The sequence below is a fragment of the Protopterus annectens genome, chromosome 10.part0 (genome assembly GCF_019279795.1).
Source record: "Protopterus annectens isolate FY-2018-M chromosome 10.part0, PAN1.0, whole genome shotgun sequence".
Lineage (NCBI taxonomy): Eukaryota > Metazoa > Chordata > Ceratodontiformes > Protopteridae > Protopterus > Protopterus annectens.
The window spans coordinates 701,772,981-701,790,577 of record NC_056744.1 but is presented as its reverse complement, the minus strand read 5'-3'; the positions used below and the strand labels follow the sequence as shown (position 1 = coordinate 701,790,577).

General features: G+C 39.5%; 1 protein-coding gene across 1 annotated transcript in view; it reads right to left on the bottom strand.

Annotated features, from left to right (window-relative positions):
• LOC122814192 (protein Hook homolog 1-like) overlaps positions 1-17,597 on the bottom strand; it is a 343,345-nt gene that overhangs the window by 212,631 nt on the left and 113,117 nt on the right. The window contains exons 2-3 of the mRNA XM_044086798.1: positions 11,625-11,710; positions 4,198-4,270 (exon numbers count right to left, since the gene is read on the bottom strand). Of these exons, the coding sequence (XP_043942733.1) occupies positions 4,198-4,270; positions 11,625-11,710 (159 nt within the window). The remainder of the gene's footprint in view (positions 1-4,197; positions 4,271-11,624; positions 11,711-17,597) is intronic.

Sequence of the window (17,597 nt, the reverse complement as noted above, 5' to 3'; positions counted from 1 at the left end):
TAACAGAAAAGAGGCTTGCACATCCAGAAAGAAAAAATGCAGAAGGAAAAGGGGAGATCCTCGGCCAGGCAGGCAACAAAATCAAAAGGGGGGGACCAAGTACTGCAACAGTGAACAGGAACATCTACTGTTATGGTAAGATTTTACACAACTGCACTACGTCCTGCTATATCACTGCTGCAGTTTTCTTAACCTTAGGGAGAGTACGAAAGCTCAGGAAGAGAAGTGGGATGTGGAAGGCTGGAAAGAGCTCAACAAACCCATGTAGGATGGCCCTAGCAAAATCTGCTCTGGCACTATTTATAACGTTTAGTAAAGGTATTCGGTGATGACCAAGTAGCAGCTTCAAGGATAGAATTGGTGTCCAATCCCTTGGAGGAAGCACCAAAAGAGGCAGCAGCCCTACTGGAAGGAGATTTGGCAGAAGTAGACAGACACTTGCCATGAACAGGATAACAAAAGGAAATGTCTTCAGATACCCAGGAGGAGATAGTATGCTTAGAAACAGCCAAACCAAATGTCCTGGGATGAAGAGAAAAAAAAATAGACTTACAAATAGCTTTAGTTTTATCCAAACAATTCCTGAGCTGTCTGTGCAAGTCCAAGGTATGCAGGACCCACTCACTATTAGACTAAGGGGAAGGAAAAAAGAAGGGCATTGCACTGTCTGATTCAATTAACAATCTTGCGCATAAAAGAAGGCTTACTATCAGGGGACACCCTGTCCCTGTGAAAAAAACAAAAAAGGAGGAATAACCATAAGGGCCTGCAGCTCAGAAACCCTCCAAGCAGAAGTAAGAGCAAACAATATGACAGTCTTCCAGGTAGTGTTCCATAGAAGCTGAAACTGCAGTCTCAAAAGGAGCTCAGTTCATGTTTTTTTTTTCCAAAACAAAGGTCCCCAGGAGGAGGAATATGTTTCCTTTGGGGCCTAAGATGCAGAACACCTTTAAGAAACTGTCTGACCTCAAATCAAGAAGCCAAAGGAGGATTCAATGGCAGATGAGCAGAAATTGCTGACAGATGGGCATTTACACAAGAATTGGCCAAACTAGACTAAACAACTCACACAAACAGGAGAGAACTAGAGGGATCCCCACTGAAAAAGGGTCCTGGTTATGAGCATGGAACCAGACAGAAAATCTTTTCCATTTGGACATACAAGACTTCCTGGTTGCAGGTTTTCTTGCCCCCTGTAAAACCCTGAGCACATCCTCAGAAAAAAGTGCCTAAAAGGGATCAAAACCATCATCCACATTGTCAGCTGAAGAGTGGACAAGTGAGGCTGGAGGAGTGACCCCTTGTCCTGTGTGAGGCAGTCCAACTGGTGAGGAAACTTGTGATGACTGCCCCTGGCTAGATGCATTAAGGGAGGGGGATTAGTGCTGTCTTGGCCAAAAGGTAGTCAGTAGCAAGACTTTTTGGGGAGTCCAGATGAATATTCTGCAGGACTCTTGGGATAAGAGGAAGGGAGGGAAGGCATAGAGAAACCTCCCCGTACAAGAAAAAGAAAGGGCATCAGTCTTCCACGCCATATGGCATGGACTCAAACAGAAGAGAAGGAGCTGCCTGTTCAGAGGGGAGGCAAAAAGATCCAACTTAGAAATGCCCTACCAATGTACTATGTCTACAAAACACATCTCTGTGAAGCATCCATTTGTAAGCCTGTGTTCTAGACCTGCTTAAGGAGTCTGCCACTAGATTGTGCTCTGAAGGAATGCACATTGCCTGAAGTGTTAGCTGATAATCGATAGCCAGATCTCAGCCTTTAAGAGCTAGTCTACAAAAAAAGGCAAGACTTTGTGCACCCCTCCTTCCCCACTTGTTGACATACCATATCACTGTGGTGTTGTCTGCATAAACTTTCAGGGGGCCTGAACAGAAGATGGGGTGAAATGTCTGAATGGCTAGAATCAAAGCTCTCATCTCTGATACTGACATGTTCAGATTTCTGATGGGTAGCCAAGGTACAGCATTTTGGTAGAACTACATGAAATGTCATACACATGTAAAAAAAAAGCTTACTTGGAAGATGCAAAGCAAGGCCAGTGTCAGAGTCAATCTCATCACAGAAGAAGAAAAGGAGTGAAGATGCATATTTCCCACGCTTTTTATGCAGATTAGTATTCGCCATGCCATCTGGGTTAAAGGTTACCTAGTAAGATGCCTTACCTTTGAGATGAGTAGCAGTCACAAATCATTACTCAAAAGATATGATGAAACAAGGGATAATGAACATGCTGTAGATGAGGGTTGACTTTGTACACTTTGATGTAAGGGCACATTTCTGTGCCCAAGTTTAGTAATATGGGGTGATCAAAAAGAGGTCTAATAGGGTACCTGAATCTGTGCAGAACAGATGAACAGCTGCCTCAGGCTTCACTGGCATCTTCTTCATATTATTAGCCACACTGAGCATTTTGTACACTGTGCAGAAATAATGTAGGAGAACAGACTGAGATGAAATAAATAAGATGTACCTCAGACTGTAAGAGGATACAAGAGGGGAAGCAATGTAACTTTGGGACAGTTCACTGCTGGAGACTGCACTGGAGTGAGTAGGAGAGTACACTGCTGGAGACTGCACTGGAGTGAGTAGGAGAGTGCACTGCTGGAGACTGCACTGGAGTGAGTAGGAGAGTTCACTGCTGGAGACTGCACTGGAGTGAGTGGGAGAGTGCACTGCTGGAGACTGCACTGGAGTGAGTGGGAGAGTACACTGCTGGAGACTGCACTGGAGTGAGTAGGAGAGTTCACTGCTGGAGACTGCACTGGAGTGAGTAGGAGAGTACACTGCTGGAGACTGCACTGGAGTGAGTAGGAGAGTACACTGCTGGAGACTGCACTGGAGTGAGTAGGAGAGTACACTGCTGGAGACTGCACTGGAATGAGTAGGAGAGTATTGGAGTGAGTAGGAGAGTACACTGCTGGAGACTGCACTGGAGTGAGTAGGAGTGTTCACTGCTGGAGACTGCACTGGAGAGAGTACGAGAGTACACTGCCGGAGACTGCACTGTTCTGAGTAGGAGAGTACACTGCTGGAGACTGCACTGGAGTGAGTAGGAGAGTACACTGCTGGAGACTGCACTGGAGTGAGTAGGAGAGTGCACTGCTGGAGACTGCACTGGAGTGAGTAGGAGAGTACACTTGCTGGAGACTGCACTGGAGTGAGTAGGAGAGTACACTGCTGGAGACTGCACTGGAGTGAGTAGGAGTGTTCACTGCTGGAGACTGCACTGGAGTGAGTACGAGAGTACACTGCCGGAGACTGCACTGTTCTGAGTAGGAGAGTACACTGCTGGAGACTGCACTGGAGTGAGTAGGAGAGTACACTGCTGGAGACTGCACTGGAGTGAGTAGGAGAGTACACTTGCTGGAGACTGCACTGGAGTGAGTAGGAGTGTACACTGCTGGAGACTGCACTGGAGTGAGTAGGAGAGTACACTGCTAGAGACTACACTGGAGTGATCAGGCTACAGAAAATATTGGGGGAAATACAAAAGCAGTCTTTTATTCCTAAACATTTCAACTTTACACCAGGAAAATATTATAAACAGCCATCTCAAATCACAGTTCATTTCTTTGACAGGGATCAGTAGCTAATGTAATAAATTTTAGTTATTCAGTTGAAGATACTACCCCTAGTAAACAAATTAAATATTCTAGGACCGTTATCATACCAAATCAGGCCTCATACACAAAACAAAGTATGCATTATTAAATAGACTTGCTTAGGGCACTGTATAAGCCCCAAAGCAAGAAACTCCTAGTCGGGGAAAAATAAATTAAAATGAGAGCAAGTTTGTATTCAACAGAAGTGCGACTAAGTACCTCAGTCTGGAATTCTAGGACTGCAGTCCACTGGAGAATTCCCTTTAACCTCAGGTGCAATAATCTCAGAATTAGTAAAATAGCAGGAGTGCAAGGGGCATGTATGTCAGGGTGTGCAGGAAGTCCCCCCCCCCACCTTTACACATGTTACGATGAGTTTCAAGTTTCACCATTTTAGTCAGAAGCCTCATTTTAATGTTCATATTTTTTTTTTTGAGTATCAAATGCAAATGTCACAATCTTGCGTCATGCAGACTTTTTTAATTGTATTTACCACATTTTTATTGCATACTTTATAATTTGCTTTTTTATTGAGTAGAAACTGAACAGCTTGTACCCTTGGAATATAACAGAGTGTAAAAATACCTTTAGCCTCCAGTTGTCAGCAACATCTTCTTTAATACGACTCAGCCAAGGATCATTAAACCAGGAAGGATCTCTAGAAATTGCATGGTGGGGAAAAAAAACAAAATCAGTTTACAAATATAAACAGGTGGACCAAGTATGACATGCAAAACAAGTAAACATTTGACCAAGTACGAGTCCCAGAGAAGCGGATTTGCCCCACTCCATTTTAAGCTTTAAAGTAGCTCCTAACTGCACCAAGAATTAGAAAGGCCATAGCAGGAAAAGACTAACCCTTAACATGAGGTAATCAGGCATCAAAAGGGACAAGTGAACCTATACTTTTACCTCAAACATGTCAATTTTGTTTATCTGCTCAAGAGTCAGCCCATGCAAATGTAAACCATTTCACTGATATCAATTTCAACATTTTGAGTTTGTGTGAAACAAAACTTAATTTCAGCAGTAACTATCACAAGACAAGTTCCAGAAAGCAATTACCACTATTACTGCTGCGCACAACTCTTCCAAGGTTATCCTTGTCCTCCACAGTACACACACAAAACATATATTCATACAAAATACAAATTTTAATTATACGTATAATACATACAGATGAAGTTTCATTTATCTAATCAAAAAGACAGCTTTCTGCAAATGCAAGTTTGGCATAATCTGCCTGCGTGTTTAAAAAATTAATTTTAGTTCCATACATACGCGAGTGGCAGGCTAAAGCTTATTATAAATTAATCAGTGCTGTCAGGCACTACAGAAATGTCCAAATGTTATATGCCACCAAAAAGAATGGGGTATTCTTCAGCTGCAGCACATCCTGTAGATACTCCCACTATACCATCGTACACTGAAGCAGTTTAAAATCCTTACCCAACCTGCAAAAGCACATGAGGTCAAGGTCCACTGTGTATGAAGCACTGCATCACAAATTAGGGACAACACTACTGAGAGTTACCAGGAAACAGGACCTCCTAGACCAATGACATCTAAGCATTCATCAAACACAAACAGAAATGTACTAGTGATTGGTGACACCATAATTAGATATACAGATTCTACACTCAAGTCTGGACAAAATCAGGGTGACTGTGAGCTCACCCACAGGGGCCAAGATTATGGATGCTACAAGGGGCCTTAGAACCCTTAAACCAGACAAACAGGATTATGGCATGGTGGTGATCCATGCTGTGGTAAATAACCTGGCAAGCAGAACCCTGACAGCTATTAAAACAGATATGATGGAGCACTCCATACATGTGACAAATGCATGCAAGATCCTAGTTCTGAGTGGAATCTTTCCATTACCAAAAAAGACACAGAGGTTTAACGAAAAGAAGACCATCTTTAACAACTGGCTGAACACCTGGTGTCATTTTAGGGGGATCTAGTATGTGCTGGCATGAGATGAGATGCTTGACAACCGTATGTGCATTACCAAGGACAGTCTGCACTTTTCATTCCAAGTGCCAAGAGACCACGCTCTAAATACATGTGTTTGTGCTTACCACTCATTTAAACCTGAAGGAAACTGTGGTGGCATCTCGATATTTGTTAGCGACATTACCTCGAGGCAAATACCTAAAGACCTCAAGTGGAGCTTAAACAGATTCAGATCATGCTAATAGAACTGACTACCACATCACTGCATGCTACAGTACTCCCTCAATGTCTCGAGACAGCCACACAACATTCCTGATGAAATCTTCATAGATAGCAATATTGAGATCCTAGTTCATTGTAAGTACTTAAATCATTAACTGGGGGGAATCCAGACCACCAATATAGCATATGCACAAATATTCTTGGACTTTTTAAACAATAACTCCCTGGATGAGACTGCAAATGAACCTTGTAGAGAACAGTATACATTTGATCTAATCTTAAACTTTGTTTCTATTGCCATCAGCCAGATGTTATAGATTAATATGCACCAAAACAAGCACATAAGAAGAGTTTTTCACCACAGGCCATCAAGTTCATAAACGGTTAACTCAGTTTATTAGGCTGGGGTATTTTTTTTCCCAAGCCTCAGAGGATTCTGCAGTATTGTTAATACTGGTTTCTTTCAGAGTTTATTTCAGTATTTCTTGCACTGAGTTGCATTTTCCACCTTGTATGCACAGTGGATATAAAAAGTGTACACACCCCTGTTAAAATGCCAGGTTTTTGTGACATAAAAAATGAGCCCAAAATAAATAATTTCAAAACTTTTCCCACTTTAATGTGACCTATAACCTGTACAATTTAATTGAAAAACAAACAAATATGTTAGGAGAAAAAAACACAAAATATATAAAAATAAAAAATACAATAAGCTGGTTATATAAGTGTGCACACCCTTAAACTAATACTTTGTTGAAGCACCTTTCGATTTAATTACAGCATTCAGTCTTCTTGAGTACACACCTGCTATCAATTAAAGAGACTCTGATTAACCCCAAATAAAGTTCAGCTGTCCTAGCAGGATTTTTCTGACATTTACTCAGTTGCCTGCTACAGCAAAAGCCATGGTTTGCAGAGAGCTTTCAAAGCATCAAAGAGATCTCATTGTTGAAAGTATCATTCAGAAGGGTACAAAAAAAATTCGACATTACCATGGAACACAGAGAGGATAGTCATCAAAAAGTGGAGAAAAATGGGACAACAGTGACGGTGCAAAGAAGTGGACGTCCCTCCAAAATTGATGAAAAGACAAGACGAAAACTGGTCAGGGAGGCTGACAAGAGACCTACAGCAACACTGAAGGAGCTGCAGGAATTTCTGGCAAATACTGGTTGTGTACTACATATGACAATCTCCTGTAGTCTCCATGTCTGGACTATGGGGTAGGGTTGCAAAACGGAAGCCTTTTCTTACACAGAAAAATATCCAGGCCCGGCTAAAATTTGCAAAACAATACATCAAGTCTCCCAAAAGCATGTGGGAAAATGTGTTATGGTCTGATGAGACCAAGGTTGACCGTTTTGGCCACAATTCCAAAAGGTACGTTTGGCACAAAAACAACACTTTGCATCACCAAAAGAACATCATCCCCATGGTGAAGCATGGTGGTGGCAGTATCATGCTTTGGGGTTGCTTTTCTTCAGCTGGAACTGGGGCGTTAATCAAGGTGGAGGGAATTATGAACAGTTCCAAATACCAGTCACTTTTGGCCCAAAACCTTCAGGCATCTGCTAGAAAGCTGAAGATGAAGAGGAATTTTACCTTTCAACATGACAATGACCCCAAGCATACATCCAAACCAACAAAAGAATGGCTTCACCAGAAGAAAATTGAAGTTTTGGAATGGCCCAACCAGAGCCCAGACCTAAATCCAATAGAAAATCTGTGGGGTGACCTGAAGAGGGGCTGTGCATAAGAGATGCCCTCGCAATCTGACAGATATGGAGTGCTTTTGCAAGGAAGAGTGGGCTAATATCGCTAAGTCAGGATGTGCCATGCTGATTTGACTCCTACCCAAGAAGACTGAATGCTGTAATTAAATCAAAGGGTGCTTCAACAAAGTATTAGTTTAAGGGTGTGCACACTTATGCAACCAGCTTATTGTACGTTTTTTATTTTGTATATTTTTCCCCCAACAGATTTATTTGTTTTTCAATTAATTGTATGGGTTATAGGCCACATTAAAGGTAGAAAAAGTTTTGAAATGATCTATTGTGGTCTCTTTTTATCACAAAAACCTGGCATTTTAACAGGGGTGTGTACACTTTGTATATCCACTGTATATGTATATTTACTTTTTTGTCTTGTTCTTAATAGTTGCACGTATGTCGTTTGTCTTGTTCTTAACACTTGTATGTATATCGTTTATATAATTCATACTTGGAGAGTTACTGAAACCGGAGTCAAATTCCTTGTATGCATGCATACTTGGCCCATAATTGTGATTCTGAATGTACCATCCCACTCGGTATTCCCCTTCACTGGTCATGTCAGACAACAAACTAGTCTAACTAGAGTTAATCTTCTTTATAAAAACCTCCAAACCAATAGAAACAAATCACAAAATTCAAGGACTACCTCATAAAGCGGACTCTCACTGTGTCAGTTGGGGGAGCATCCTCTGAGAACATGAAGGTAACCAGTGATGTCCCACAGGGATCAGCTTCAAGACTTCTGCTGTTCGATATCAACTTTGCCCATCTTTGCCCATCTCCAATTATCAAAGGGGATCTCTGGTTAACAAAGTTCACAGATGACTGGAAGGTAGGAGTTGTCAAGACATTCCAGCAGGTGCATGTACTTATCAATAGCTGGTGAACTATACATGGGCTCAAGCTCAGCACCAAAAACGCAACACTGCAGCATTTGGCTAGCAACTCCAAACTCCTACTTAAAGCACAGATAACACACCATTTCAAAATGAATGTTGGAAGAGACCTGGGTATATGGGTGGACTGCTCCATTACATATGAAGATCAGGATGCAACAAAAGTTAGGAAATCCTTTTACCTTGCACTGCTCACAGCTAAAAAGTATAATCTTCCAGTTGTAAAGCAGTACTCATCCCCTTGTACTCCACACTGATACAGCGCCCTCTTCAGGATACATCTTACTTTCAACAAAAAAAGCAATGACCAAATGTCACCTAGTGAAATGGAGTGCTTTTGTCACACTTTTACTTCTTCAGAATACAAACAAAAGAGCTAAACAACTGCATGGGTATTTCACAGATTCAACCCAGATTAGCTGGGCTTGGCCTTCCTCGAAAAACAAGGAAGGGCTCATAAAGCTGGCTACTGAGAAAGCAGAAATGGCCTTCCGTATTGGTTGCTTTGTAACTCCTATGATAATGTACATCTTCAGAGATGTGGTCTACAATGCCAGAAATTAATACCATTACTTCCTACAAGAAATAAAAGAATATTCTACTATGAAACTTCTGCATACAGTCTGTTGCAGTCACGGTCAGATGGATTTTTCACAACAGCATGAAAGCTTCAGCACAGTGAGAATAACAGTCAGACTTTCTAAAGCTATTCAATGAGCTATAAATGAATGATTTATACAAGTTTTGATGCATACATCTTCTATACCTATACCTGGTGCTGTTTATGGTAATATTTTCATTTTCAAGGACGTCATCTCTGGGTCCTGAGGCAGTGCTGGGGATGTGCCATTTGGAGAATGCATTTTGTAGCACTGCAATGTGCTGTACTGTCCAAATCATAATACTGAGGAAAAACCCAGGAAAAAATCGAATAAAAATCTTGGAAAGTCTGTCATGTGTTGCAAAAACTTCTTGTCAACAACAAAATATTCAGGGATTACATCTCAGCTAGACTTGTTATACCTTCTGAGGGATCTGAAGGCAAGAGGACTGTACACCTGTCACTGCATATAACTGAAACAGTGCAAGACATACCCTAAAATTGTATCAATACTGTAAACCCATCAAAATGAAAGAATGAGCATCTGAGACAGGTTCTGCAACAATTACAATTACACTCAACAGAAAAAGTTAATTTATGCACAATCACCTTTTGGTGCTTTCAGCACTCTGTCAAAAAAATTATGTAAAATCCTACTACACATTTCATAACTACTCAGAAAAAATAAGCAAGTCACTACAAGCGTGTACGTCAGTCTAACACTCAACACCCCACATACAGAATGAGACAATTATATGACACCCCACATACTGTATTGTGCAATTTGAGTATTTTTACTGAAAAGCTTCCATAAGTAGTATGCACGTACATACAGCTTTTAAGCTTATTAAAGAAACCCATATTGTAACTAACTATACAGCAAATCGAACAACTTTACTGCAGAAAATAGAACTTAGGAAGCAGTCCAACTCCACCACCCTTATTCCGCTTCACGAAGTAAAAAGACCTCCACATAAACGTTTCACATATAAATGCTTTTTCGTCCTCTCCTGACTTCATCAGATAAAATGCATAAAACCAAAGCCATTTTTATATTTGCTTAATTAAACCATCAACCAATAGCATTTTCCATTCAATAAAACCATTAATTTACTATATAACATTTACTATCTTAGAAATGTAAATACTAACACATAGTCGTTTAGGCATATACATTTACATTAACTACACAAATAAATATTTAATAATTAATTTATCCTTCTTGTTTTAAAATGGCACCTGATAAGGGAGGGAGAACAGTCTTTATGGATACTATAATTTACAAATCTAAAGTAATGAATATACTAGAAGATAATGTGAAATATTGTAGAGTGTCATTAAATAAAATTAATAAAAATAAATCAATGACTGTTGCAAATTACAAGGAAGTTGACCAATTTGTTCCTGAAATGTGCATCTGTTGCAGCCTTTCGCGAAATCTGACATTTGATCAAATGGCCTTAATTTAGTGGCATTTAATAAAACAATCACTTCAAAAAACATTTTGGAGAGAAAGAGAAGACAGAATCAAGATAAAGTACATCAGACCTGCCCTGCTAGGTAGATCCCCCCTCACAACAACTACAGTTTTCATTACTGCTGGACTGCTGGTTAATGCACTGGGTGAACAGCTAAGCCCAGCTGAGATTAATTTGAATAGTTCAGCATACTGAGGAATTTCACACAAGGAAAAAAATGATAATTTTCACCTCTTTACAATAAAAGGAAGTCATTCAAGGATGCCTTCCATGAATACATTAGTATTCTGCAGCTTTCTAAGGTCCACCCATACAACTCACCTTCACCCACCTGCCCCTATCCCGCAATCCATCCATTCGTCTCATAATAAAACAAGAACTTTTATTCTGGATCAAGCAGAAAAGAAAAGCACATTTTTATATAATAATTAAAAGCTAAATTAATAAATAACATGCTTGGCTCCCTATCAGAAGCACAGCAAACTGTAAAATTTGCTGGCAAGTCCCCTGCACCAGCCACACCCCTGTTAACTAGGTACATGTCAATATCTTGACATGTCAATGTCAAGTGACATAAGACTGAAATGCAAATGTTGATATGTAGGAGTAAATAGGCACCTACATTGTATGAACACTGTACATTGGGGAATGGGGAAATGTTCCTTTTCCCATACAGTGCAATCTCAGAGTTAGTATATATAATTTGCAGGGGGTGTGCAGTAGGGCTTGACCCCCCCCCCCCCTCTAAAAAATTTTTATTATTTTGTTTTCGACATTTGGGACGTCGGTGCTTTGTCACTCAACATTTCAAACATTCAACAAAAAGACATGAATCCAGGTTAACTACATATACTAACTCCTAGGTCACTGCAACTCAAAGCAGGGGAACTGCAGCATCGGACTTTATACATAGTCCACAAATTTGATATTAAATCCAAACCATTCAAAGGATCTGAATTACAGTCCTCAGATTACAAAGGGAATCCAAAATATTTGCTCCTTAATTTACTACACTGCTGTTATGTACCACATGGAAAAATGCATCTGTTAAAGACAATTAGATGAATTGAAATGTAAAACTTACATTTGATGAAGAACCTGTGCCATGGTAACACCATTAGTCAAATCCGGGATGGTCTTGCATGATGTAGTAGTTCTGAATGTCTGCAACTTAATAAAAATATGTTAAACTTCAGAATGCAAAACTGATTACAAAACTAAACAAGTCAGTCACAAAGTTTAATTGCAGAGCCCAGAAGGTAAACTAAACTACTTTGAGAAGAATACAATTGTGTGTGTGAGAGTCAAGAAGAGTCCATAATTTTAACATCATTCAGTAAAACAGATTTTGTTGCGATACACTTAAACAGGATCACAGGTGAAAGAAAATGCTGCTTGAACAGAATTGTTATTTTCTTTACAAGTCTAACAAAACAGCAGTTTGACACCAATGGATACCTGGAAACAGTGAATGAGTGCCAGAAAATGCTCAGGCATTATACTGACATATCCAGAATTTCATACTGTTGTTATAAATTGATAACTTACATGGGAAACAGAGTGTTTTCACCTCTCTGAACACATTACGTGTTCAGTAATGTGCTCAAAGAGATGAAAGTGATACTCCAATTTTATTAAACATTTTTGAAGTTCAGCACTTTCCCTAGTTAACATTTTTTCTATAATGTATTTTTCCCCATTCTCATTACAAATTCGCAAATTAAATGAATTTGCTTCTTCAAAATGTCTAACAAATGCATCATACTGAAGAACTGCTAAATTTTACTGATCAATAAAGAAAAGCAATATTCAAGTTATTATTACTTTTTGGTTACATTTTCCATGTGTACATTGATGAATTGCTTATTGTGTGAATGTTTTTGTGATAATTTGTGATTGTATGGGATGGCTGCAAAGGATAGAGTTTTTTTTCATGATCACTTGCACATGAGGTGTGGGAGGACTACTCCCAATGAAAAATAAAGTACATAAATAAGTTTAAGAACAGCTTGGGCCGGACCCACTTTTAGCAGAGGTGTGGAAAGATAAGATTTGCACAAGTACAACTACCATTATAACACACTAACAACAATTTGGAATTTTCATATTTACAGTGGTGTTATTAATGCTACAGTGGTATGAAATGAAGGTTGTGCTAATGACAGAAGGCTGGCAGGACTTATCTTTTGCAGACTACCTGGTCCCTCTTTTTTTTTTTACCCATAACACTTTGTGTCCAAGGAACCTTCGCTAGAAATCTGTGAGCCTGTGCTATGGCAGAGCAAGCAAGAGAAACAGAAGGATATAACATAAAGCCTGTCCAACAGAAAGCCCTGGACCAACCACAACAAGACAAGGGGACAGGCTGAGGGCATGGTGATGAAGATGCACGTGCTAATCCACAACCAACATTACAATAAGTTTGTAACCTTCATATCAGTTGGGAATTCCACCTTCACCAACTTTTAGACCAAGTACCAAGCTAAGCCCCACGAGAGTATCTTTTTTTTGGAAATCCTGTCCCTAGCAACCTGTGATCTGAAAAAAAAAAATGAAAAAAAATGAAAAAAAAATGAAATAAAACAGATTCCAGGAAGCACTGTTGGGTGCTGGGAAATAATACATGAAGGATATATACTTTGAAAAGATGTGTAGGATTAGGTCCATATTCCTCTAGCTCTAGGATTCAAGCAGCTCACAATATAAAAACTTGACTAGCCCATCACACTCTTCCCTTTTACCATTAATCTTGCGTGCAGAAGGACCCCTCTTCAGGTTATTATTACCTACAAAAAGTGGAGCCCAGGAAGAGGAAACACCAAGGAAGAAGACTAACTCCAAACCAAAAAGCAAAGAAGGAGAAGGGGAGGAGTATTAGACAACGCTGACAAAAATCCTACACCGCTACTATTACGCTCAGTACAGAACTATCATATTTTTATTGTTATTTTATTTACACTTTTGACTGGATTAGTCCCACTAGGCCAAAGGACTCCTTTCAGGGGGGATTTGAGGTAGTATTCATAATGAATAAGGGAAAATTTAGCCAGGATGTAACGCCCCTCCTCTGGGCCAGTGAACAAGGAGCCTCAATCCTCACCACTGACATTGGTGGGGAACATTCATGGAGGAAAAATAGACACACAGTATTTTCAGATACAGCTCTCTGCACAAAGTACAATTTCTATTATGAGCACACGGGGAATGCACACTCCAGTCCTGGGGCTGTGCTTCCCTTCCAGGCCCGACATAAAAGACTCCCCACTGACCACTACAGAGCTAAATCCTTAGCTGGGTGTTCCAAGCCAAGTCCTCCGCCACCCTCTCTGTGAAATCAGTGTTCTCAGTGTCCCTATTCAAATTAGCTGTCACACATTCTTGAGATTACGATTTCACACACACACACACACACACACACACACACACACACACACACACACACACACACACACACACACACACAGAGGAAAGGCTGTCACAGCTTACTGACTCTGACACCTCCACCCAGGCTAAGGTAAAGTCACGGTCACCATAACACCCAAAGACAGGTACTTTAAGTCTCTTACCAGAGTACCCAATTACACTTAGTAATATTAATATTTTTAGAAATGGTAGTATTAACCAAGCAGCATGACTTCAGGAAAGTGGAGCCACAGTGCCACTAAATAATTTAAGTACTCTCAAAGGTTAAATATTTTCTAAAAGATCAACCACAATGAAAGGTTTAAATATATTTAATAAACAAAAACAAAAATTAAAAATACTGAATATTCAAACATTTCCCCTTTCAGTCGCTATTGAGGAAGCCTTCTTACCCTTCCAGTAGTGTGTATTCTGAGTCTGTGGCTAACTATCTGTTTTGTTCATACAGACTACTTGCATTTCCTTACCAGATTACTGCCCTGCTTTGGAAATGGCTTGACAAATCACAGCCAAAGATGTTACTACACTTCTAAATAGTGTTAAACACCAACTAAAGTGTAGGGCTACCATTTTTCGACAGCTGGTAGTTATTGTAAGCCACGACTCCAAGCGCACACTACTGGATGCACCCCACTCCACCCTCCCCTATACCGCTCTACAGCTGCCTAAACATTTTCTTCTACTTGTATCCCCTTGATAATCTTAACTTTCTCTTATTTTACACTAGCATACTCCAATTTAGTTCAGAAGTTTTCCTAGTAGACAGTCTATCCCTCAGTAAAAAGTCTATATAGCCTCTTGCAATAGATTTTTTTTTTATTATTGCAATTGACTAGCAATTATCTGGTTGAGACTACAGTAATTTCTCCTTTCTGACCTGCTTTTCACAAACAAGTGATTGTTTTTTTCTTTCCTGCCTGTACTTCACATCGTGGCTCTCTAGCAGCCTTTATTTATTTATTCTCATTTTCCCATGCTTTCCACTACATTTCCCTGTTTTCTAACTGTGCCTGTTTTTCCCCGTTCTATTTTTCTCAACCAATCAGATGCCCTAACATAGTTTTCAAATATCTCGTGTATTGACGCCATTTTTCAAATTCAAACATTTCCCCTTTCAGTCGCTATTGCAGAAGCCTTCTTACCCTTCCAGTAATGTGTATTCGGAGTCTGTGGAAAACTATCTGTTATAAGTTATTTAGTGTGCTATACTGCTTTGCAGTGATATGTACAGAATTCATGTCCTATTTTGTGGTTTATTTTAAGTTACGCCTGAACTTTTGAGTACATTTCCTAATTTCCACAATATTGGGTGACTTTAGTGGTGCCGCCTTTACTGCTCTTGTAGCATATTCCTGTGTTTCAACTACCGCACCAAATTGTGTGCCCCTACTTTCTAATGATATGTCATTTTATAACTTCTGATCTTGTTTGTGGTAGCTTATTTTTTAAGTTTACTGTTGCATACACATTTGTACTTAGTGTTCATAATGACCTTATGTACTGATTTTTCTTGTATAAATCTTTTGCTCCCAACTGTTTGAAAGTATTTATCACTGTGCGCTCTAGAATAACAATGACCTCTGATTAGTTAATTTAATGTAGATGTATTCTTTTTTAAGCTGTTTCAGGCAGTTAACTACTTATAGTACCTGCTATTGTTTTATTTAATGTATTGCTTAATGCCTACATGTTTGCTGTAAAGTATATTTTTGGTCTCCTTCTCGATTTTAACCTAATTTTTATTTATTTTTCTGTTTCTTTAGTGGTTCACACAGACTACTTGCATTTTCATACCAGATTACTGGCCTGTTTTGGAAACGCCTTGACAGTCATGGCCAAAGGCGTTACTACACTTCTAAATAGTGTTAAACATCAACTAAAGTGTAGGGCTACCATTTTTGGCAGTTGGTAGTTATTGTAAGCCACGACTCCAAGCGAACACTACTAGATGCACCCCCCCTCCCCTATACTGCTCCAATATTTACTCAGCTGCCTATACATTTTCTTCTACTTGTAACCCCTTGATAATCTTGACTTGCTCTTATTTCACACTAGCATCTTCCAGTTTAGTTTAGGAGTTTTCCTAGTAGACATTCTACCCCTCAGTAAAAAGTCTATATAGCATCTTGCAATAGTTTTTTTTATTGCAAATGACTAGCAATTATCTGGTTGAAACTAAAGGAATTTCTCTTTTCTGACCTGCTTTTCATGAACAAGTGATTGTTTTTTCTTTCCTGTCTGTACTCCACATCGTGGATCTGCCCACTCCGCTCCCTTACCCTACTCCCATTCCCACCCACCCCTGCTTCAATTAGCTTTAAGCTTCCTGCAACTCCACCTTCTAGCCACCTGACCAATTACTGTTTTTTCCTTTAATAAAGTCCCCTTCCCCTTCCCTGCCTCTTGCTCTTAAACACTACACCTCCAACTTTCTATTTTAACATTTACTTACAAACTTTAATCCTCATAACTCAATTATGTACCACTTACTATGACTTTTATTAACCCTACTTGTCCTCAGTACTTTAATACTCCTATTATCTCTCTCCAACACTGTCAACTCTAAAATAAAACATCTCCTCCAATTTCCACAACATTAACCACTCACTTACAACTAAACGTATGTAATGACTCATCTCTACTGGCAAGCAACACCCTATGCCTATACAAATCACACATTACCCCCACTAACACTAAATTTAAATAAATATATTACCCACAATTACCATTATTAAAAACACATCAACCTCAGACACTACTACATTTCCACCAAGTATTACCTCAAAGTGGAGATATTCACCCAATCCTGGACTAAAGACATAACCAAAATATACTCATCCCCCTAAAGTCCATGATTTATACTTTGTAACTATCCATGCACAAAGGCTCTGCAATAAAATAACTGAATTCCAGTCTTGGCATTCTCAACACTCACGAGATATAGTAGCAATAACTGAAACCTGGCTTAAAACTCATATCTGACTCGGAAATCCTTCCACCAGGCTATAATATCCTTCGAAATGACAGGAACCATAAAAAAGGAAGAGGTGTTGCTCTAATTTAGAGAGAGACCAACTATAAATACACGTTCAAAACCAGTCCCCACTTTTAATAGTATAGAAATCTTAATTACAACCCTCTATTTAAACCCTAACAAACACCTCTGTATTGTTACTATCTATATTCCACCTGGACAAAACTTCCCCACTTGGAAGACTTTCTATGTTGGATTAATCAAAATATCTCCCAAGAAACTATCACTCTGGGAGACACTAACATTAACTTGTTAAACCTAACTTCTAAAGCTCCAAATAGTAGCATTAATCTTCATAGTTTCACACAACTCATTACAGAGCCTACACATGCATTAAACACTCGAGCTGAAGCTACATTACATTGGGTTCTAGTATCACACACCCACTACTACACCAATACTGGTATCCTCCCAAACACTAAGTGACCACCTGCCTGCCTAAACCCATACAACCCAATTTCACATCCCCAAATCTCACATATATAAACCTATCAGGAACCTCACCCACTTTAACCAAACTATATTTAATACTGCCCTTCAAGCTCAAAATTGGTCACCTTAAAATACTGAACAGGATCATCAAGGTGCAGTAATTTTAAA